The 22,765-nt window shown below is 36.4% G+C and overlaps 1 protein-coding gene across 2 annotated transcripts in view; it reads left to right on the top strand.

Moving 5' to 3' along the window:
- Window positions 1-22,765, top strand: part of NAALADL2 (N-acetylated alpha-linked acidic dipeptidase like 2) — a 290,390-nt gene that overhangs the window by 221,098 nt on the left and 46,527 nt on the right. For both annotated transcript variants that reach the window (XM_010716883.4, XM_085233455.1), the window contains exons 10-11: window positions 1,315-1,461; window positions 18,312-18,407. In XM_010716883.4, the coding sequence (XP_010715185.2) occupies window positions 1,315-1,461; window positions 18,312-18,407 (243 nt within the window). The remainder of the gene's footprint in view (window positions 1-1,314; window positions 1,462-18,311; window positions 18,408-22,765) is intronic.

The following is a 22,765-nucleotide window of genomic DNA, read 5'->3' as shown; positions in this document are numbered from 1 at the left end:
AATTACGATTAGCATACACATCCTTGCACTGACATGTACCACTCGATGCTTACTCTCTAACCACATGGCTTTCTTTCCTTCCAGCATAAAGGGAGGGCTGACTGACACAGTAGAGACAAGCCTTAGAAACTATGAGTGATCTGAGTAGTGCAATCGTGCATGTTTTACTGCATAAAGTATTCTAGTTTGTCTGCTCTGCAAAAGGGAGGGAGTTGTTACAGAGCATGTTGCTGATTGTTTATTCTAGATGTATTTTTAAAATAGTCCCACTACCTAATTACTCCCATCCCATTTCCCCTCATTCCCATGCCTCCCATCATCCTTCTGCACACTAAGAGTATCTCATTTTTGCATCTTATTCCACTAAATGATTCCTTAATATCTTTTCTTATACTGAATTATTAATGAATAATAAGAAAGAGAGAAGTGGAAGCAATTACTTGCGTTGCCAATTCTTTCAGTGTCTTAATACACTTCATGTTATTGTGATCTTCTAGCCTCCATGATCCATTCTTTTTGTTCAGACTCCTTTTTCATTTTTTTGGTCTTTTTACCTCATCTAATGAGGAATGCTCAGTCTCCCCCATCCCCAGAAAACCACAGTCCTTCAAATCACAACTCTTGTTTACTTTGATTTATTATTGTACGTAGAATATATGGCATACTGTATGATGTGTTGTTGTTCTTGCATCAACTCAGTTGGTAGTTTGCCCCTACTTTCCCCAAATTTAACATTTCATGGATGGATTTTTTTTATTAATTGTATGATATTATTATTTGTTATCTGCAAGTTCATTATATTGGGAAACATTGTATTTGTTTGATGAATGCAAAACATTCTGAACTCCACAACTGAAAAAAGAATGATTGTGTAGCAGCCATTAAAGATCTCTGGGCATGCTTCAAAAGATACCTCTAATCTCCTGCCCTATTTGGAAAATTTCACATGCCTACTGAAGGATTCTTCTTCCTCTCCTACCATTTCAGCTAGATGTGACTTTCATTGTCCTTAGAAAGCCTCAGACATCTTGTAGTGTCCTCTTTATTCCCTGTTCCAAACACTGCATCATATCATCAGTAGAAAGATTTGTAGACTCACTACCAGGTATAGAAACACTAAGGTTGGAAAAGACCACAAAGATCACCTCACCCAAAGTAAGTATGAATCAGCTAAAACCTGCCTGCCCTGTTTTAAGTTCCAGCCTGTTTTTGAAGTGCTTTGAGCAAAATAGTGTGTAAATCATATGCTGATATGAGTTGTTAAGTGTCTGATTGCAAATAAATAACTGGAGCTTTGATTTGTTTGTTTTTCAGAGTCAGAGCATCAACTGTGTGGAAAAGACGGAATGTCCAGGATCAAATGTGAGTTCTGTGCAGACACAGGGAGATTCCGATTACTTCATCAACCATCTTGGAGTACCTGCATTGCTGTTTTCTTATGAGGATATCAACACATCAGAGGTAGTTACAAATAAAAATAAACAAACTGCAAATAGCAGAAAGCTAGAATAAGGTTTTCTCAATTATATCCTCACATGCCAGATGTGTTCTTGAAAGTTACAATGGTACAGGTTTTTTTTTGATCTTCAGCAGATTACCACAGAACTTCAAAGCTTCCGGTTTTATAGGACTACAATATACAAGCAAACAGAGAAGAGTTTAGAACAAAGAAAAAGCAGGAAAAAAAACTACAGGACAGTGTGTTAACAACCTTAATATTACTCATAGTATTATAGGTTATTTGTGATCTAACCCAACATAGAGGAAATAAGTTCTGATGTGTATTTCTATTTCTGCAAAGCAGGGTGAGACAGCCTTCAAAATTATTTTTATATGCATCTTCGTTCTATGGGCCAAATATGCCTCTCTAATGTATGTATTGGTTCTAAAGATCTTGATTGCACTTGATTGGAGTCTTCATGTTCTTTTATTTGCAGACCAGTTTGAAATTAAATAAGCATAATCTGCTTGGAAGGTTTGTCCTTCCTTAGGCATAACTTCTGTAGGTTATATTTGCTCCTGGACAACTCAGACTTAGCCTGACCTGGTCCGTTGGCATTACCTGTTTTGAAAAACAGCAGTTGTGAAAAAGGGTGTGTGCTTTATTGTAAATATAAAATGTACAGACTTCATATTCCTCTTTTTTTGTTCTTACGCTGTACATATTTACGTATGTGCACATGTTCCAAAATTCACAAACAAAGCTGGAAGTTGGTAAAACTGGAGCAGTTCCTGACACTGTATGCTAATATGCTTCTATTTCACAAATGCAAAACAAAGCAGAAAGATGCCAAATGTTGAAGCGTTATCATGAAGATGTGTAAATTAAAGTAAATGAAGTCAAGAATTGATACAAATAAACAGTCTTTCTTTGTTTCTAAACACCACTGCACCTATTAGGCAAAAAGTATTCCATTTCAGGTTAAACACAATGCAAAGTCTTTAAGGAAAATGTGAAGGCAGAAGCTCTATGAGTGCAATGTTTGTGACAGGCTTGTCATCTGCTGCACATTTCTGTTGTCACTTAGCAGCTGTTCCGCATAGTTTTCATTCCAGATCTGCTCATACAGGATCTATAGAGCATGAGAAAGAATCTGCAGACGTTAGTATATCAAAATAATGATTCTTTCCCAGCAGCATTTCCAATACGATCACTGAAGGTTCCTTTGGCTAAAAGGAAAAAGTAGTTTTTCACATTCAGTTAACTTTGCAGCTGTACATTTTTTCTCTCAAAATGATTCAGCAATACAATTAAACTTGTAAAAAAAAAAAAAAAAAATTCATATTTGCTTAAACAGAATTTGATTCTCTTTCAAAATGCAGCTTTTGTCCTCCTTGCAAATTCATTTCCTAGAATGAAACTAGTTGTACATTACTTCAGTTTTGAAGTTGATGTATTTCTCAGACCACAGGATGCATTGACATCATGAAATCTATTTTATGTGAGAAGTATATCTGCTTAGCAAAATTTGAAAGTTTCTGCTGGCAAGAAGATGGATTTTTTTCGGAAAAGTGAAGTTTCACAGAGTGATTAAATTTGGATTCCTTGCTTTTTGTTATTCATTGTACTGATTATTACAAGTGCATCAAAACATGGGCTCAGTGCCTCATGTAGTTTGTTATATTCTACCGGACAAGGCATTTGGGGACAAGCTGAGGATTCTGTTTCCTGTATCAAGCAGGGATGCTACTTTTGTAAGGCAGACAGAAACTATGCTGGGTTTACAGCTGAATTAATAAATATTATAGGAAGTTCTCTTGTGCAGGTAAATGACTGAAAATGGTCTGTTGAGGTACGGGGAGTGATTTTTAATTGTTTACTTCCAAGCCATTCCACTTTCTAAGTAGTGCCTCGGGTTTGTATGCTTTATTGCAAAGATTTGTGCTCAGGAAGACAGATTCCAGAAAGTGAATTTGATGTGTTTTTCTAGACTAGGTTGCTTTTTTTGCTGTCCCTTTCACTGCTGTGACCTACTCAGATGCTCTTTTATTTTGGAATATAAGCTAGTTGTTTACTTTACCCACCTGTCAGATAGCATGTAGTGTCACATAGAAAAGACACTGTTTGTATAAGCACTATTCTATGTGCAGAAAAAAACTCTGGTTTAAAGAAAAGTGGTTTGAGATCTGTGCTTGGTAGTCTGTCTACAAAGCAGTAGTTATAGGTCAGCATTTGCAGTGCAGTTCTTACACAGCAAGTGTAATGCCAGTCCTTGGAGGGGAGGTTGTAAAAGCTTTGCATTGGTAGGAACCTGAGGTGTAAATAAGAGGAAATAAAAGCTGCAAGAGGAAATGTTCAGACCAGAAGAGTAAGTAAAAAACTTGCTTGAAATTATCTAAGAAGTTGAAGCGGAGCCTCAGGGAGATTAAATCTGCATGGCAAATGCCTATGGTCAGATCTGTAGACTAGTAAAGTGCATTTTAAGTACACTTGTATAGAAAATGTACCAAGTGAAATCGAGTTCACTTATTTATTAGTAGAAAATACACAGCATTTTGATCTGCCAGTAAGAGGTAAGCTTGAAAGAATTTTTCGGGTGGAAGAAGATATAACACCATTTCCAGGAATTGTCTTCAATTGCTGAAGAAAGCCTTCCTCTCCTAAACTCTGACACACACGGGTTTTACCTCTGTGTGAGGGCCATGTTCTGATTTCCAGATGAGGAATGCTGATCATCTTTTTCTGATCCTCTTAGTCCGAAGAGTTATGCTTTTCAGACTAATGATTAATTTCCATCCGAGTGATCATATAGAACATTACTTCTCTCTCTGGAGTCACATTTCGCCCACATGGATTCCACCAAACCGCTGCACCTCTACTGGAAAAGTTTAACTTCTTTTTGCAGTTTAGCTTTTTCCTTACCTTCCTATTTTTCAAGTTTGCATAACAGAATTCATTTTTATTATGTCTTTCTTAGTAGTTTATATCGTACTTGCTCAAGTACAAGAACATACGTAAATCATAGAGACTGAGTACTGTGGCTGCCTAACATTTGGGTACAAGAGAAATATAATCTGGATTTGCTGTGGTTTCAGTTAGAGATTTGATTGTTTCCTGAGCATTGGAAAGGAAGCACCAGACTGCTCAGCATTTTGAAAACCCTTCTGGTCGTTTGCAAATATAAGCTGACACTGGAGCTTTTCTTCTGTTTTGATGGAGTTATTTTGAGCTCTTTTTCATGATGTAAATTGACTGTTTCTGTCCCATTTCTGTGGCATTGTAGGCTACAGTTTCATGAGGCATCCAATTTTTTTTAATTAGAACTAGATGGTTTTCTGTGTTATCTGCATAGTATTCATCTTTCTCAGTACATTCCATTTCATAATGATTTCTGTTTGATAACAAAGAATCTTAAATCCCTTCTGCAATAATGTGGCAGATTGCATGAATGTTAGCATTAGCATTTTGTTTTGAGAAAACACATTAGTGCACAAAGCAAAACCAAAAAACCCTAAACCTAAAACAACAAAAAAAAACATATTAAAATCCCCTACCTTCTGTTTTGTGAGTTTGGAATTTTTTTTGCTATTTATTGATGGACACATATTTAGCATGAAATATTTTATGATAGCTGTCCAAGTTTGGATTTGCAGGGCTTACAGAACATTTACTTTTACACCTACACCATAAAAGTTGTTTTCCGTATCTTCAGTCAAACTTAAGTACAGGCATGAACTATAAAAATTACCTGTCACATTTTCGCAGACTAGACCAAGATAGTGCAATACCATGGACCACTAAGCTAATTTAGAAGAAAAATGAAAAGAGGTTTCTCTATAGAAGGCATTTGTATGTAATATATGTAGAAGAGTTTAGAATTTTGGCAGTTTTAGATTGTATCCCCTTTACAGAGAATGCATAATGATTTTTATTTCTGTTGAAATATGCATAACTTCTTGAAGGTAACTTTCAGCTTTCATTAGAGACCTTAAAAGTGATTTTTTCCCACACTGGTGTAAAACAAAGACCACTAAATCTTAACTCTTCAATGAATATGGTTTCTTGATTGTGTTTTTACCATCAATTTCCACTTCCTCCTGCTGCCCCCACTGCTGCCCTCTTTTCTTTTTATCACTCTTCAGCGTAACTTCCTGCAGTTTCTTCGTTTCAGTATTTACATGCTCAGGCTGATATATCATGCACTTAATTCAAAACAAATCAAAAGCTCTGCAAGATTTCTTTGTTACCACAAAAGAAACAGAGGAGCTGTCCTTGATGGAGAGAACTTAGTCTAGTTTACTGAGAAATGACTCCCCTGTTTCGTGCTGCTTTTATCACTTTCGTCTGTTCGTGTTAGTGTACAGGGAGGGCTGAGGCAGTATGGCGTGCTCAACTGCGGTGTGTGTTTTTAAAAGAGTGAGCTGGAAACTGGTGTTTACACCTGTCTGTCATGCATGGGAGCAATACTGAACGTCTGTAAAGTGGGGGGTTTTGGTGCCAGTAATTAGGAGCTCTATTTAATATATGCTGTGTGTCCTTTAGCTTTTTCATTTCCTTTGTGTGTGTGTGTGCGTGTGTGTGTGTGTCAAATGAAGTTCTGAATTGAGCATACAAATTAACAGAATTCAGGTGGCCCAGAGTGGTGGCAGTCTGTAAAGGTTCAGGACTTCCTCCGGTCGTCTGGATAGACAAGAATGGGAGCATATCACAAATACCACGTGGTAACTAGGTTGTTCTGTTTGTTGTCATTATTGAATCACTGATCTTCTGAGTCAATTCCACTTATGACCTTGACTCTATATTTATAATAATTAATTTAGTTCAATAAAAGTACTTAAAATTGGCCTCAGTGAATTCAGTTTAATATGAATGAAATTTGTAGGAAGCATTCAGAATTATTTTTATTTTAAAATTTGCAACTGCGTTATCTATCATGCCATCATAGTTAATTGTGTAGAGTAGTTGATGGCCACTGACAATTTCCGGGTGAATACCTACATCCATTACCATTATAACCTCCAGCACTTTATTTCTTCAATTTCACACAATAGTGAAAATAAAACTCATTTCTGCCCATCACTGAGCTACCACCATTTCTCTGACTGCTGGAATTTATCACATGCTACTGTTACTTTGAAAGAACAGCTCTCTGCCTGTGTATCTGATAAGAATGAACTTTATATATCAACAGCACTGAAGCAAAAAAAAAAAAAAAAAAAAAAAAAAAAAAAAAAAAATAAATCTGTGAGAAGGATGAATAATCCCCAGTGATGGACACAACTTCTGTCTTCCAGCTATGCCAGCTTAGCTGGAACTTACCTGAGCAAGTAGTATGCATTTCATGTTAAACAGATAAACACTGATAAGAGTTATTCTACCAATTCTGTCCTAAAAGGATCTTGTCAAGCAGTATTTATAAGTATAAATATATGTATGTACAACAGAGATTTTTTTAACCTCACAAACTCTGAGTAAAGAAATCTAACTGCACACACATGCACTTGTATCTGCCTACCTGTATCTAAAGCAAAAATGATTTGTCTGATCTGTGATATCCTTTACTGAGAGCCATTTTTGTATTGCTAGTGTGGTTCCATGGTCAAACAGCTACAGTGCTTAAAATCAATTTTTATGATCCAAAGTTTCTGATTTCTATATTCTTAATGCGGGTTATCTCAGCATTATGTATCACATCATTAATCTTACTGTTACTCCATAACCACATAATTCTCTCCTTTGCTTCTGGCATGTCCTCAAGACACTTTCCAGACAGGAAAGAATTTTGATATCTTAAGATTACAGACTTGATGATCTATAACTGACCAGGCTCTTCTGGTAATTTTTTTGCCATCTTTCCACTGTTAACATTTATACATTTATATCCTTCTGGGCTGAGTTACACAGCACAATTAATCTAACATATCCAAGTGTATGTATCCAGAACTTCAGTTACATGCATCACAGCACCATTTTCTTGGAGGGATCAGAGCAGAGTATATACAAAAGCATGGTCTATTTTTTTTTAGCCTTAGCTTAGTTCTATAGCTTATCCTTGAATGTCCTCAGAAGAGAATTAGTGCCAGCTTTTTTGCCCTTCTATTTCAGAGACGTACACCAGCTTTCCTGCCTAAGTAGAAGCCAGGTTTCCTCTTTTTTGTCTAGACTACCAGAAAGTTTGCATATTTGGGAGCCTTTCCAGCTAAAATTACAAGAACATAACTTCCCTCCTCAATTTCCGTTCCTTCTTTCCTACTGTATGTTAAATCTTTTAAGATTTAACAAAGATTTGCAAAGGACAAATGTTTACCAGCCTCAGAATGGCAGGCTGCTTAGGAACTCAGGATTTTGATTTTTAAAACTGTCAGTGCAGTTTGCTGCTGCATTTAGTTGTGGGAGATTTTATGAAGTTTACAATAGAACTTCAAGGTCAACAGGGAGAAGCAATTGAATGTATCAATGTAAAGAGAGTTTTTAGTTTTGTTTATGAACAAACTACAGTGTCTAATAAAATGTAGTCTAACCTGTTCTCAGGACATCATCCAGGGACTGCTTTTGACAGTACATCTGAGCCATGGCTGCTTGTGTTTCTTGCCCTTCTCACTCATGAGTTATGTTGTCTTTATAATAGCCATGCTCTTAGTTATTTATACCATATTTATTCTGACTAGTACATTTCTCCTTTTTCCCATCTGTCTTTTGTTTATAGGAGTGCTTTTCATTTTCTTGATACACGTAGAGTTTATTCAGCTTAGTCCTCACAAGTTGTACAACAATTATACAACAGTCCATCTCTTCACTTGCATGCAAACGCTGTTAAATTTGGTAGTGAGGTGCTGAAATTAAGGTTAATGACTCTGCACTTCACAAGACAAAATACATTTGACATTCAATTGATTGCACAAATTGTTTTATTTAAAAAAAAGAATGAATGTTTAACTATTTAATGGCATCAAATAGAACCTATGTTATTCCACCAATGTTAATGAAACTGGGGACGTCCTCATCATTCGGATGCATTACTTTGCTCCAACTGTATATTTAGACTCACAAATCTTAGTGCTTTGATATCCCAGACATTCTACAGTGCATCCAGAAGAGGGGAAAAGATCTTTGCATAAAGCTTCTGTACAGAAACAGAAGTGCACAATTTCTTTAACATTTGCACAGCATGAATACAGGTTTGTTGCTGTAAACTTTGCCCTTACATGTTCTGTTACAGGCTCTTCATTCTCTTGGAACTGACTAAGGACTGTTGAAAGTCAGTGGAAGAAAAACAGCCTGGATTTTAGCAGGGTCAATAGGATATGGGAAAACGTGAGAAATTTACTTAGACATCAATAATTGCTTCTGTTTGATAACTTACTGGAGCATCTAGCTACTGAGAACATGTTATCTATGGATGAAAGGCACCAAGTTATCTATCTTCCCTGGAGAATGTGTTCCTTTCAGCACAACATTTTGCCATTGTTGTGAGTGATAAATTCACTAGATCAGCTAGACGTCTCCTGGCAGAGTATCAGGAGTACTTTTCTACTGGCAATCCAGTTGTTTTGTTTTTTTAATAACTTGAAAACAAAAAAGTCAAGATCACTGAACTATCATACAACCTTGAACTGTTATTTGAGTCATTTGAGTTATTAAAGTCAACTTGTATTTTTATTGATAGATGCAAGTAAGCTCTGATTTGAAGACTGTTTCTTCCTTAGCATAATGGTTTCATTTTTCATTAGACTTATAGAAGAACTGATCTTCCTGTTCGGGGTGATCTTTCATGAGGTTCTAGATTTCTGCTGTTTCTTTCTATTTACAGTACTGATTCTGCTTCTGAAGCAGCCAGGGAAGATTTGAGAAAGGAATAAAGCTATGCAAGTATCCAACATCTTAAAAGCTACTTTTTCATACTGCAATCTTATAGCTTTACAGTGATTATTTCAATTCACTTACAAATGCAGGGAAGAAAACATTATGTTAAAGGAGATGAAAGGAAAGTGCTTATATTCCTTTCCTGTCTGATGACTGTTGGCTTGAGTTTTTTTCTGGCTCCAATTGGTTTGAATAATAAAGTAAATTGTGCAGCAGTGATTGAAAGTCTGCTGCTTCTGTTTTCTGTGCAACCTGGTTTGGCAGGCCTTGCTTATTTTGTCCAGCATCTGGTGACATTGCAAGGTCACTGCATATTTTTATCAGAATGAGGAAAAAAAAAATTAAGTTGGTCTTCTTTCTTTACTGAAAGTTCTTTAGTCAACTGAAATAGGGATATTATTAAAGAGAAGCTCTTTGTCAGCCATGTCCATTTTTGCAAAATAGGATCATTCTCACTTGGAGATTTTTGACACAGTAATTTGTGGCAACCAGAAAAGTTTACTTTACGAAAGTAATTAAACAACATGCATATTTTAAATCTTTAGGTTTGTTTAGCCAGTGAAAGACGGTTTTTAAATCTTAATCATTCATGGATTTTATGGGTGAATGTTTAATTCGATGTTAAGAGCATTTGCAAGAAAGGGAAAAGTCAGACAGTTAGTAAGATGGAGAGGCACGCACTCCCTTTTGTGACATCTTTGCAGATTTAAGGGCCTTTATTAGTGCGAAATCCTGTATGCCACACCTTAATCAGTTTGGTTTAAACCACGTATTTGAGAATCATACTTTGGCTTTGGTATGTTCTTTGTGACATGATCCACTATTTCACTAAGTCTATTTAAAATGTAATTAAGTGCGTTGTGCCATCTCAAAAAAAAAAAAAAAAAAAAAAAAAAAAAAAGTTTTCCAGATAGCTGAAGAAAAACCATGTGTACTCTATAGGATGCACTTCTCTGTTACTTCATTTTGACCCTTGTTCCAATGAAACCCCTAGTTCAATCACTTCTGTCTTGCCAGGGGGGAAAAAAAAAATAAAAAAGGAAGAAGAAAATGGAGAAGAGATGGTGTTTTAGCCTATCTAAGGTGAAACACCTGTTTCACAAGTAATAGAATTGTATATTTGCTGCCAAGGTACCGTATGCCAATTGCTTGACTTAAGGTAAAATGGAAGAAGGAATTAGTGAGAGCCTGCAGTGCAGATTTTAAAGGTATTTTTGTTCTGCTTACTGCTTTCTCTTTATCTTTCTAGCGTGGTTTTCTCCTTCATACTATGACAAATTTTTTGCAGTGTCAATGAATTACAGATACAGACACCTCCTCATGCACCTGTAGTCCTCTGTGGGTAATAGCTTTAGACTGGCATAACTTGATAGTGGTGGCTCTGCAGGTGAATTCAGCAACCCAAGTAGACTTGTTTCCCAGTCTGGTTTTGAAGGTAAGCACTGCTTCCTTTCTGTTTTATTGTCTAGACATTGCATGTTTGTGTGTCCCCCTCAGGCTGCTGCAGTTCTGCTCTTTGTGCTGTTGTATTACATAAAGGCAGAAAGAGTGAAACAGGTTAATAGTTAGTGGAAGAGATCCAGCATATAAATGTGAACGGGCAACAGATTATATTTTCAGTCCTGATGCAGCAGAGGCTTTATACCTCTAAATTCTCCTCCACTGGACATTATTCTTTGATCTATGTAAAGAAATAAACAGCTTTCTCTTGACTTTCATCTTTTTGTTGTTGTTGTATTTGCTTTGCTGAGTTTGGGACTCATGGCAATGTTTGACTGTTGTGTTTATACTGTTTGACCTAACTGCACAAATTGCCAAAGAATTTTTTTTCCTCACTGCTTTCCTTCTGTTGTTCCTTCCTAAGTGTCTCTTCTGTGCTGTACTGAATTGGAAGTACAAATGCTGTGTAGTGAAGATGGGCGAAGCTGTCCTAAGTGTTTACAATATTGACAAATATTGACAAGTCAAACTGATAACATTTTTCCAGACTGAGCATTACTGCTGAGTCAAGAAAGCTCCACTGGATGTTTACACTGCACAAACACTGCATTTTACTTTCAAAAACAAACCAACCATAACAAAACCACACAAATCTGCAGAGATTTATGGATTATTCGTCATAAAGGGATACTAAGACTAATGACATAAGTATCAGTTATATACAGGAATATTGTTATTATATTGTTATTGTAGATGCAGCATTGTCCTAGTCTAGTAAGCAAAACTTCTTGTATTTACAACAGAACTATTTCCATTACTTTTATTTTTATCTTACATATTTTATTTTTAATGGCAGCAAAAAAGAACTCTAAAATAAGTTTAAGTCTAGATTCTGGTTTACTTTAAATAACCAGAAGTGCTGGATTTTTATTTGTGATTTTAAATGGTTTGGGTGAAAGTCGATAAATGAATTGGATGTGCAATATAGGAAGCTACATATGGAGTGGCAAATTTAGAGCCTTTAGAAGGTGAAGTATGCTATTCGATTTATTGGTAGAGGGCAGATAAGATAAGTTGGGAATAGTGGTCTAATAAATCAGGACTGAATTTTAATGGAAACGTCCATCGTATATAAGCAAGAGCAAGCCAAGTTTGGAGTTTTTAGATTTTTCTTTCTGCATTTTTAGATCCACGTTTAATCAATTCATTAATCAATTAATTACTGTCAGGAGACCTGAGGGCAGCAAGAAATCGGGTTCAAATTAAAAAGAGAAGGAGGCAATTTGTTTTGAGATTGAAAGTTGAATGTTCAATCGAAGTTTAATCAGAAGTGACCCATTATTTGAAAAGTGGAACATCAACGTCTTTCTAATTTCACAGAATGCTTCATTAAATGAGTACTGAAAAGATGAGGTTAACTGATCGTTCCAAAAGGAGTTTGAGACAAATGGGATTTTTGGAAGCTAGCTTCTAAATGGCTGTAATACTCATTCATTTCTCTTCTGAAGAGTGAAACCAGAAGTTTTATAATGGAAATCCAAGAATTATTGCTGCTCTCCTGTCTACCTATTGCATTATAAAAGTATAGCTTAAAATCAGAAGAGAAAACATTCTTGATCCTTTTGGATTGTTCTGTGTTCTTGGCAAATAGCCAAGATGGACTGCCCAAATTTTAGAGTGTCTCACAATGGTCTGACGTGGTGCCAACGTGTGCCTTGATTTCTTGCTCATCTTTGCTTGTTTATTTTGTGTTCCTTTAAAAGGCACAGTTAAAATGAGGTAGTAGTAAAGGCTTCCTGCTGACCTTGCCCAGCTGCTGTGGGCTCCACAAGGTTGTCCAGAGTCTTTGTAAGGAGGGTTAATTGCTAGGTGGCTTCCAAAGGAGGAACCAATCTGGGAGAGTTCTCCAGAGCATAGGTATAGCAAATGAAGGAGAGGACTAGTGTGAAAGGAATACAGTAATAAAAATCAAAGAAATTTCCAAACCTTTCATTGCAGAAGGGACTGATCAGACGAACAAAGAGAACAGTCATAGCCTGGAGAAGACAAATGGGGAAAAAGAAATTGTTATCTTGGAGTTACAAGCAGGGATTTTGCTGCAAAAATCTTCTTCCTCAACTCTATCTAAATTTCCCCTCTTTTAATTTCTAACCAATTCTTCTTGACCTATCACAACAGACTACTTAAAGACAGACTCTGCTGAAGAGTATGTCTGCTTCATCTGATAGGCTCACTTTCTATACCAAAGTGCCACTATCTGGTTTCCCCGTAGTGTTCTCTTCTCCAGGCTGAACAGCCCCAGCTCTCTCAGCCTGTTGTCATAGGAATAAACTAAAAATAACAACATCCTGTGTAGAGAAATAAGAGACAAATGTTATTTACAAAACTTGTTTTTGTTTTTGTTTTTGTTTTTTTTTGACTTTTTGACAAAGACCCTTACTCTGAATTCTGTTCTCAGAAAACCTAGCTTTGAACAAAAATAAAGTTTCTCTCTCTATTTGCTTCCAGGAATATAGCAAGACTGATCCACATTAGAGCTCCAGTTTGCTTGGGGTTCAATCACACCACTTGCCTGTAAAATTCAAATACTTATGACCTAGTATTTCTTTCTATTTAAATTGTGCAAAAGGAGTAAGACCACCTGCTTCACGAACAAAAAATGGTAAAACTTTCAAGAGTTCCTGTAGATTTCATAACACGTGGGAGACAGGCCTGTGAATAAATAAAGAGTCACTTCCTCATTAGTGGCAAGGGAGAAACTTTACATAGTACTTTAAATTCTGTATATTCACAGAACGAACTTTGCTACATCTTCAAGGAACAAAATTTTATCTAGATGTTGACAGTGGTTCTCTTGATTGGTCTCAAAGTCACAGTCAAATTCATGTATGTCTGTCTGTCTTTGTGCTCAGGGAACATAATAGTCCGGAAAAATGGTACTTTAGGTAGAATACTGGTAACAGAAAAAGGCTTTAGCTCTCTTCCTTTCCAAGAATGTCAATGAAACCAAATTCAGTCAAACATCAAAACAGGCTTTCCTCTAGATGATGAAGAACATAGCTAGTTCAGATAATTTTTCCTCTTTCTATTAAATATGTTGTATCTAAGTAATTAATAAAGAAGTATTTTAAATATGTCCAAAAGTTAATTGTTTTGTTTCCATTGCTGTGTGACTTAGCACAGCAAATGTTTTGAATCCGTTTCTATCAGTCATACAGTAACTGGTATTCTGCATCATTTTCAGTTGTGGTAGCATCTTGTTTCTGTAATTCTGCTTGAGAGTGGAAAAGCTTTGATGGATGATTTATGATAGATGTTGATAATCAGAGATGTCATGTCACAAAAGAGGAATGTGGGCAGTTTCTCCTTTGTCTCTGGTAGTTATGGGTGTCATGTGCCTCCAATTTGTGCTGCCATTTTACAGGCTTGTGGTAATACTCTTACAAGCGTGTGTTTGCATAAACTGTCCTGCAGAATAAAAGTAGGGTAGTTTTTTTTTACGTGAGGTTTGGAAATTTAGTAGTTGTTTAATTATGTGGATGATGCCACTCCAATTAAAACTTGCCCTAAATACTTTGACAAAAGTTCTTGGAAAGTAAGACTGTGCAGGCAAGCATATGTAGGTATTTATTTTAAAAATTGATAAATATGAATAAAATACTGTTCTTTTCATTACAGAGAACTACTGGTCACTTGGAAGTCACTTAATTAGGCTTTCTACTCTTCTTATTGGTGATGCTACTATATAGATAATCAGCCATTTTTATTCAGTATCCTTTCTATTTGTAAAAGATCAAAGGAATAATTGTGCTTAATATAATGAATAAATTATTAATGTGATTAGTGTACGTGATAACAAAACAAGAATAGCCATCAGAGCCACTGATAAACTTTAGGAGCTGCTGTGAATTTCACCCTTGTGCTTTTCTTGAATTGACAGTGCACTGGAATCCTGAGGATTCCTTTCTTGGTAACAACAGACAAGGAGAAGATACTCACATGTAAGGAAGGAGAGCAGTGATCATGTTGGTAAATGGATAAAATTCCCAAGTGAAGGGAAAATTCTTGTCTTGTGGATGGTTTCTGGAAGGAGCAGCCAGCTTATGGCATGGTTATGAGCATTAAATCATTCAGTCTTTGAAATATATAGACGCTTGAGTTCATCCCATCTAAATTAGATGCTTTGTGAAGGCACCTAAATTGAGAAGATGGATATGAATGTATACTTTCAGTGCTACTGTCTATCACTATTGAATGTGGTAAGAACATAGTACTACTAGAAATTCTAACCTGTAGTCTTCAGGAATGTGTCTGGGGTATGGAGGAATAAAAGCAGATGAAGTGTTCCCATGCAGTACGTGCATCTGGTCCTCCTCTTTTAGATTCCAAAGAAAGAACATTTGTCTAGATGCAGCGTTGGTCTCATCTCATATAGCAGTCAGTAAGATACTTGATAAAGAATATAAATAATGTAACTTTCTGTAAGTTATTAATTACAATTATGAAAATGATGATGAACAGGATTAGCACCACTGTAGCAGAAAGAGAATCTTCCTCAACCTCGCTTCAGCCAAATGACATGGCTCTATAAACTAGTGCACAAGCTTAAAACATATGAAGAGATGTAATGAAACAATCTATGTATTTTATCTTTATAATGAGAGACTTTATGGATCCAATCTCTGAGATCTTCCCTTCCTTCTGAAGGGGAGATGACTTCACTTGCCAGTTATACAACACCTAGATGCACAAATAAATGCAAAAATTTTTATGAATGAGGGCTAATTATATACTTTTATTAATTTTGTAACAAAGTGGTGGAAGCTTATTATCAGAATAATTCTCTACAAATGCATGGAAATACTGATACAATATTCATCATATAGATGTTAACCTGTAGAAAAAAATGAACAAGAAAAATTACCAGCAATGTAACTACTACTTTTGAGACCTACCTGTCTCTGAGATTTCCTGAACATAGTCTGTGAGACTATTCCAATGTCTAAGTAGGCTGTAAGTAGTAATGCTAGAGTTGGATTTGAGCATGATGTAGGGAACTAGGCCTAAACCGAGTAGCTTTGAGTGCAGCATATTGGCATATTGCATTGCTGATCTGGTTGTAGTGTATTTATGTCCCATGCTAGTTTGGACAGACGGCCAACAGTGCTGTGCCAGTGTAGTGCCCCAAACTAGCTCTTGGAGACTATCAGAAGGTATATTGCATGAATACAAATACAGTTCTTTTAAGTGGATGTATATCAGATACCACCTCTTTGTCCCCCATGGGTACATAGTAATATACTTTGCTCATATGTTCCCTACTTGTTCGTATTGACAATTAGGTATTTTTAGAGTGTAAGGATAAAAGCTATTGAAGGATCAGTATATATCAAGAGAGGAAAACTGAAGAAATGGTAGCCTAGTAGATATGAGAAGCTGGTATTTGAAAAATATTTGCTTTCAGAAACTTGTCAATACTGCCAAACAATCTGGAGGAAATAAGCCAGAAAAATAGTTCATCTTGAATACAGAACCAAGAGTTTCTCTGAATTTTGTTTGGAATTCAATCTGAAAAGACTACAGATGTTTTCCAAAATGATTTTTACAGAGATGTAACGATGATATTTATGGTTTAAGTATTTTCAAGCCAGGGATGCTGTCAACTTATTACTTCTATTACTATTTTTATATATATACTCACAGAACATAAAAATTACTTGCAGACTTGAGGAGCACTTGTTTGATTTGACGTAAAGCTTCAGAACCAGTTAGGGTAGTATGGTTAGGTTGCAGTTGGACTTGATGATCTTTGAGGTCTTTTCCAACCTGAGTAATATTCTATTCAACTCTACAAATCTTGCAAAATACAGTCCTTTCACAAGTCACATGGTTTTGCTACATAACAATGAATGTGTTTTCTCATATTCTTATCATTGTCCCTGTGCAGAAAAAAAACATCACTAAAAGATGCTTGCAAATATAAAATTAAGGGCAGAGCTAACTTAATCTGAAACTGAATGTGGAAGCTGATACTTCCCTGGGAAATTCTGTCAGGGCTGTCTGACAAAGATTATTTCCATAGAGCTCAGATTTGAAGACATATAAAAGAAGTACATTAGTGAGAGGCTTGCAGTCCTTTTGCATTCCCAATTGTATACATCTGCTAAGCTATTATGATATTCTGTATTGCACAAGTTGTACACTAAACGCAAAATCTAATAAAGGACCTTGGAATATTCTAGTTAAACAGGATAATGCTATATTTGTGTTCCAATAAATCAAAACCCAGAATAAGATTCACGAAAGATTTAGTCCTTCTGATAGGAGATACATAATATTATTAGTCCTTCTGATAGGAGATACATAATATTATGATGTTGAATTGAGTTGCCTTGAGCTAACTAGAACTTGGCACAGGGCTTTCTTGAAGTGATCTTTTAGTCCTCTTCAGAATACAGGTAAATGAAACAGAGTATTCTAAGTATTCTTGTGTCTAACTATTTAGTATCTAAGTACTTTTATGTCAAAGCTCTGAGTTCATTTTGCAGAGTATATATTTCTTAGAACTACCTGTAGTTAAAAGTTTTTAGAACGGCATGATAGCCATGCATTGACATAACCTTCTGTTTGTTACTGAAGTAACTTTGTCTTTAGTTTCTGTGTTTTTGTACTAGACTCATTTCTGTTGGTAAGTGCACTGAGAATATGCTTTCCAAATAAAGGGAGCAAATGGTCCAATCAAGGGATTACATAGACACTGGTTTCCTAGCTATTATAGCCATGACTAGAGGTTCCCCTTATCTACAAGCACTTAACAAAAGTGAGCATAATTTTAGAATGTGTTTTGCAGGAGCTACAGAGGTGTACAAAAATATTTTTCTTTCTAGTTTTGTTTCTGAACTGTTATACCAAGTTCACAAACATGGATTGATTAGATTTATAAATCTCAATTTAGGCGCCTGTGTAAGTTTGAGACCTACGCTTTTATTTGGTATGTTTCTGCTTTTTCCAGTCCACACCTGGATATCAATTTATCATTTCCTTATGTCAGCAAATATGCAACCTGGTTGCTTGCTTGCTTATTGTATGAGAAAAGGCAAGCATCTTGTAGAAATAACATTAAAGAGTGGTTAACCTAGGGGATATAATTGTAGGGATCTGAACATGTTATGTAGATGATATTACTGTACACAGAAGTAACGAATGTTCACAGAAGATAAAAGTGTGTTCTTTGGTTATTGTGTTTATATTTCCTCTGAAGACTAAATCCTGCCTCATTCAAGTTAGGTGGTTTGTTGTTTTTTCCCTCTAGGCAAAATTCTTTGCTGGTTTAGGAAGCATGATTACAAAGACAACTGCAGTTGCAGAAATAGTCATAAAATTTAGGGGGGATTTGCCTCTTTCAGGGACTTGGAATCAGTTAATTGAATGAGTAAAATAAATGCTATTAGTTACCAAAACTTAAGAACAATTGCAAGAGTTTTGAAAGTCTGAACAAAATTCATTAAGCATTAGGAGGAAGAAATGGATGTTGAATGCTAAGCGTTTTCTAATTTCTTTCTCACAGAATGCTAGCTTTCTCTCCGAAGCTCTTTTTCCCATGCACGCGATGAGAACTGAAGAGCTGGATCCCTCCTTCAAGCTGCATGAGAACATTGCAAAGGTAAAAGAAATTGAGTGATCTCATTTCCATGTGCTTTCTTTCACAGAGATAAATTATGGTTTGTGAATATAGACAGTTTTGAAAGATGACCTAGTGTTGTTTTCATGTTAATACTCGTTTTGCAGTAAAATGTGTTGGAGGATTTTTCATTGAGATGCACCTTCTGAAATGTTCTCCACTGTAATATTGGTTAATCTGAATGATCAGAAGAGCTTTTGTGTCTGCTTCATTTAATGTGATTTGGTTGTATTTGTCATAGTTCACATTAAGCTTGTCATTGGCATGAACGTGAGGCATTGAGCGTTGGTGGTGGGAAGTAGCAAGTTTGTTGCTGTCAATTTTGACTGTAAAGAAAGCTCTGAGGGCATCTTCACCTGCACACGCTTGATTTTATGATGTCAGTGTTCTCACATGGGAGGAGGGGACTTGCAATCCTGAAGATTGATTCTGGAGATTGGTATACAGAGAGGTTATTCCCAAACTTAATGTATTTTGACTCATCTCTCATTGTTCCGTTATAGTACTACCTCTTTGTTATTTATTCATACAAGCAAAACTACTCCTTGCTCTAAAGTGCTTTTTCTTCAGTGTGTCCGCTCAACAAGCCCTGATTCTGCAAAGATACGTGTCTGTAAATGAAGTCTCCTTCATGAATTCATTCACTTGCACTCAAACTGCCTATAAACCTATTTAGACTAACAAACTGATTTCTTTGTTTATTTGGAGCTACTTCTTTTGGAAGAGCAGCTGCTGTTGAAACATTTCTTTTGGCAACACAAAAATTCTCAAAGATCAGCAACATGGAAATATAGCATGTAGGCAGATGAGCAGCTCTGGCAAAATAGTTACTAACGTTTCATTGTGGTGAAGAACCAAGGCTTTAATTGCAGTCGTAGCATGTTGTAGTGACATGTTAAGTGGGATTTTACAGATCTTGAAATCTGAAGAGTGTTTTATAATGCGTACGTTGAGTATTATAGTGGAGGAATGTTTGCCTGGATGGCAGAGAATGAACATAGACCAGGAGAAGTCAGTTGAGACGGGAGTGAGTTGTTGTCAAACACATACTTATAGAAATATGTGCTAACTTCCAACAAATTTTTTCAGTGTTATTCAGCACTCTACATCAGTGTTCCGCAGTAACTATTTAACTCCACTACATATTTAACTGTAGGTATTAATGATAAGGCTGAAAATACTTGGGTGTTATGAAATATGCTCACTGGAGTAGTCTAATCATGTTCCAAGATTACGCAGTTCTGAAAGCTTTAATGGCAGTTCCCTAACAGGGAGTACCACTGGAGCCACTTACCTGATAACAGACTTGAAATAGCAATAACCTTTTATTGATTTTTACTTTGGCAAACACCAAAGTATTGAAAGATATGCCAGAAGTGGCATAATTGTTTTATGGGTAATGAGTTACATGTAATAAGTATGAGTAATATGTATAATGAGTTATGGGTGCTGACAGATGACTCTTGAGAAAATTATTAGTGATCATAATTATTCTACACTTTGATTATAGAGCTGCGTAAAGTAGAACTAACTAATGTAATGCAATTAACTTACAGACTTTACACAAAATGGCAATAATGAGCAATATTTTCATTTGTAGAGGAAATACCTTTTGTGTATGTGTAGTACACTGTAGCAGTTCCATTTGTGTTTGTTTTATTTTTCTAAATAAGCACTTCCAAAAATATGGCAAATTCTTTTCTTGAAGCAAATGGAATAGAAAACACTTTTTTGTTTGTTTGTTTGGTGAATGAAATCCACATTTTAACCAAGAAAATCATAGAATTGCAAGGTTGGAAACAACCTGCAGGGTAGTCTAGTCCAACTGTCCTCTCATTACCATTGTACCACAAGCCTCTAAAACATATCTCATAGCTCCTCATCCAGATGCCTCTTGAACACTGCCAGGGTCAGTGACACCACCACCTCCCTGGGCAGCCATTCCAGTGCCTGACCACTCTCTGAGAGAAAAAGTTATTCCTTGTGTCTAACCTAAACCTTCTCTGGTACAACTTGCGGCCATTTCCTCAGGTCCTGTTTGTTGCCTGGGAGAAGAGGCCAAACCCCTCCTCATCACAAACTTACTGAAGGGAAGGTTGCAATGAGGTCTCCCCTGAGCCTCCTCTTCTCCAGACTAAACAATCCCAGTTCCTTCTGCCGCTCCTCATAGGACTTGTGCTCCAGACCTCTCACCAGTTTCATCGCCCTTCTCTGGACACGTTCCAGAGTCTTGGGTTTTTTTTCGTAGTGAGGGGCCCAAAACTGAACACAGTACTCAAGGTGCAGCTTCACCAGTGCTGAGTACAGAGGGATGATCACCTCCCTGCTCCCGCTGGCCACAAAATTTCTAATGCAGGCCAGGATGCCGTTGGCCCTCTTGACCATCTGCGCACGTTGTCAGCTCATGTTCAGCCGAAAACATGTACAGCATGGAATCTGTGATATGAGGAATTCTCTAACAGATCATACTCCTTTTTTCTTTTAAAGCGTGAGAGGGATATATATTCCCATTTACTCATATAGTGCCATTAATTATCTAAGTGAAAAGAATACCCATTCATATTTGGAATACAGTGATTTCTTTATCTTTAATAGTTCTTGTCTACATTATTGCTGTAAGTCAATTTTGTGGTTTGATGCATGCTACTCTGCTAAATATTTGGGTTGGGAATTCCATCTCATTTCCATGCAGTAGTGTCTGTGAATGCGCTCTTTTTTTGTATGCTTCTATACTGAAAAAGTTGCAAGTAGCTGTGTATGTATATAACTTCTGTGCAATATTGCCATAAATTATTGAAATAGTAAGTTTACTGAACAGAAGATGATATCCAAAGTAATATGAAAGGGGGAAGAGCCTTACAATTCCAAAGACTGTTAGTGCCTATTTTGAATCAATACAAAAATGATATGGAGAAAAATAATAATGCTGTTTTTTGCCAGAATTTAAAACCAAAACAAAATGTCATTGTAGTCAACCAGCTTGAAACTTCTTTGCATTTCACTGAAGCATCTGTTGTATTTTTGGCAGGGATGTAATCTTTGTAATATCAAGGTGGAAACAATTCACAGACCATGTACAGCACATCTACATTGCAAAATTTTACCAGAAATGTTTATTCCAGCAGATTATTACTGGCATAGCTGCTTCAGTAAAGTACGTTCACGTTCATGTGTTGTTCCCACTACAAATCACCTTTTTTGCTATCAGATTACTGTTTGAAAAAGTTGTGTGGCATTGTGCTTATGCATCCCAGTGGCCTCTCCTTCAAGGCAATTGTGCATCTGGATTTCAATTGATGTCTTCCTTTTTCATTTAAAAATTTCCTTGATGTAGAACTACAGAATTTGACAGAGTGGTTCATGATTTCCAAACAGAAGAGACAGAATATTATTTCAGAGCTACAACACATGTATCAAAACGCTGGCATGGTGCATACAGAATGAACCTGAAATATTCAGAAAGCAGAAGTTCAGTACACTCGAGTTGCATATCCAAACCAACACCAGGGAACATTGCAGCCTGCCCCTGCATGACTGTGTAGTGTGCAAACTGGAAGTTTTTGTTCCCTCATGAAACTGTGGTGCTTTGGAGTACCAATTTCCACAGATAACTTATCCAGTTAACTTTCTACAGTGATTTGTTCCTTTTGATGTCATTCTTAAAATTCCTATTTTAATTGAGTCTGATAGATTTTCACATCAGCTATCAGTCTCTTTAACGTTGTTCCTCTGAAGGCAGGAGTTATGAACCAACCAGCATTAGTATTGCTTTTTTAGTGATAAATTATGCTATGATTTCATACTTGCAAAACATATTTCCAGAGCCTCCAGCCAGCAAACAGGAGTGCAGACTGGGGTAAGTGAGAGAGATCGTGAATGAAACCAACATGCAAGAGGGGCAGTTTGGGATGTATGAAGTGATACCAAGCTGGAGAGCCATATTGGAGGAAATCTGCTATTGATAATTTTAAGATGTAACAGTTGACCTTGCTTGGAAGAATTCAAAATAGTCTGCAATATCACTTGGATTCTCTGTCACACGTAAAACCATCTGCACGTTGTTTTTTTAGCTGAGAAATTGCAGGATAACTTGGTTCATGTCTTGATTTTTCTGTTTGTCCTCCCACAGCTGGGAGCAATTTGTGATATTTCAGTAGATCCCATCTGCCTTAAGGTGATATAATAGTAAGAGGCAAATTTTATTAGTAAAATTTGTTAGCATAGGTGCAGCATAATGCTCCAATTGCCAGATGGTCTCTCCATAACTTAAATTACTTGTTTTGTTGAATAGCCTCTCATACACTGGTCTGAAGCGTCTTACTGGCATTTTGTGGTTTAAT

This window comes from Meleagris gallopavo, chromosome 11, assembly GCF_905368555.1.
Source record: "Meleagris gallopavo chromosome 11, MGAL_WU_HG_1.1, whole genome shotgun sequence".
In the NCBI taxonomy this organism is placed as follows: domain Eukaryota; kingdom Metazoa; phylum Chordata; class Aves; order Galliformes; family Phasianidae; genus Meleagris; species Meleagris gallopavo.
Note: the sequence above shows the minus strand (reverse complement) of the source record. Positions and strands in the feature narration are given on the sequence as shown.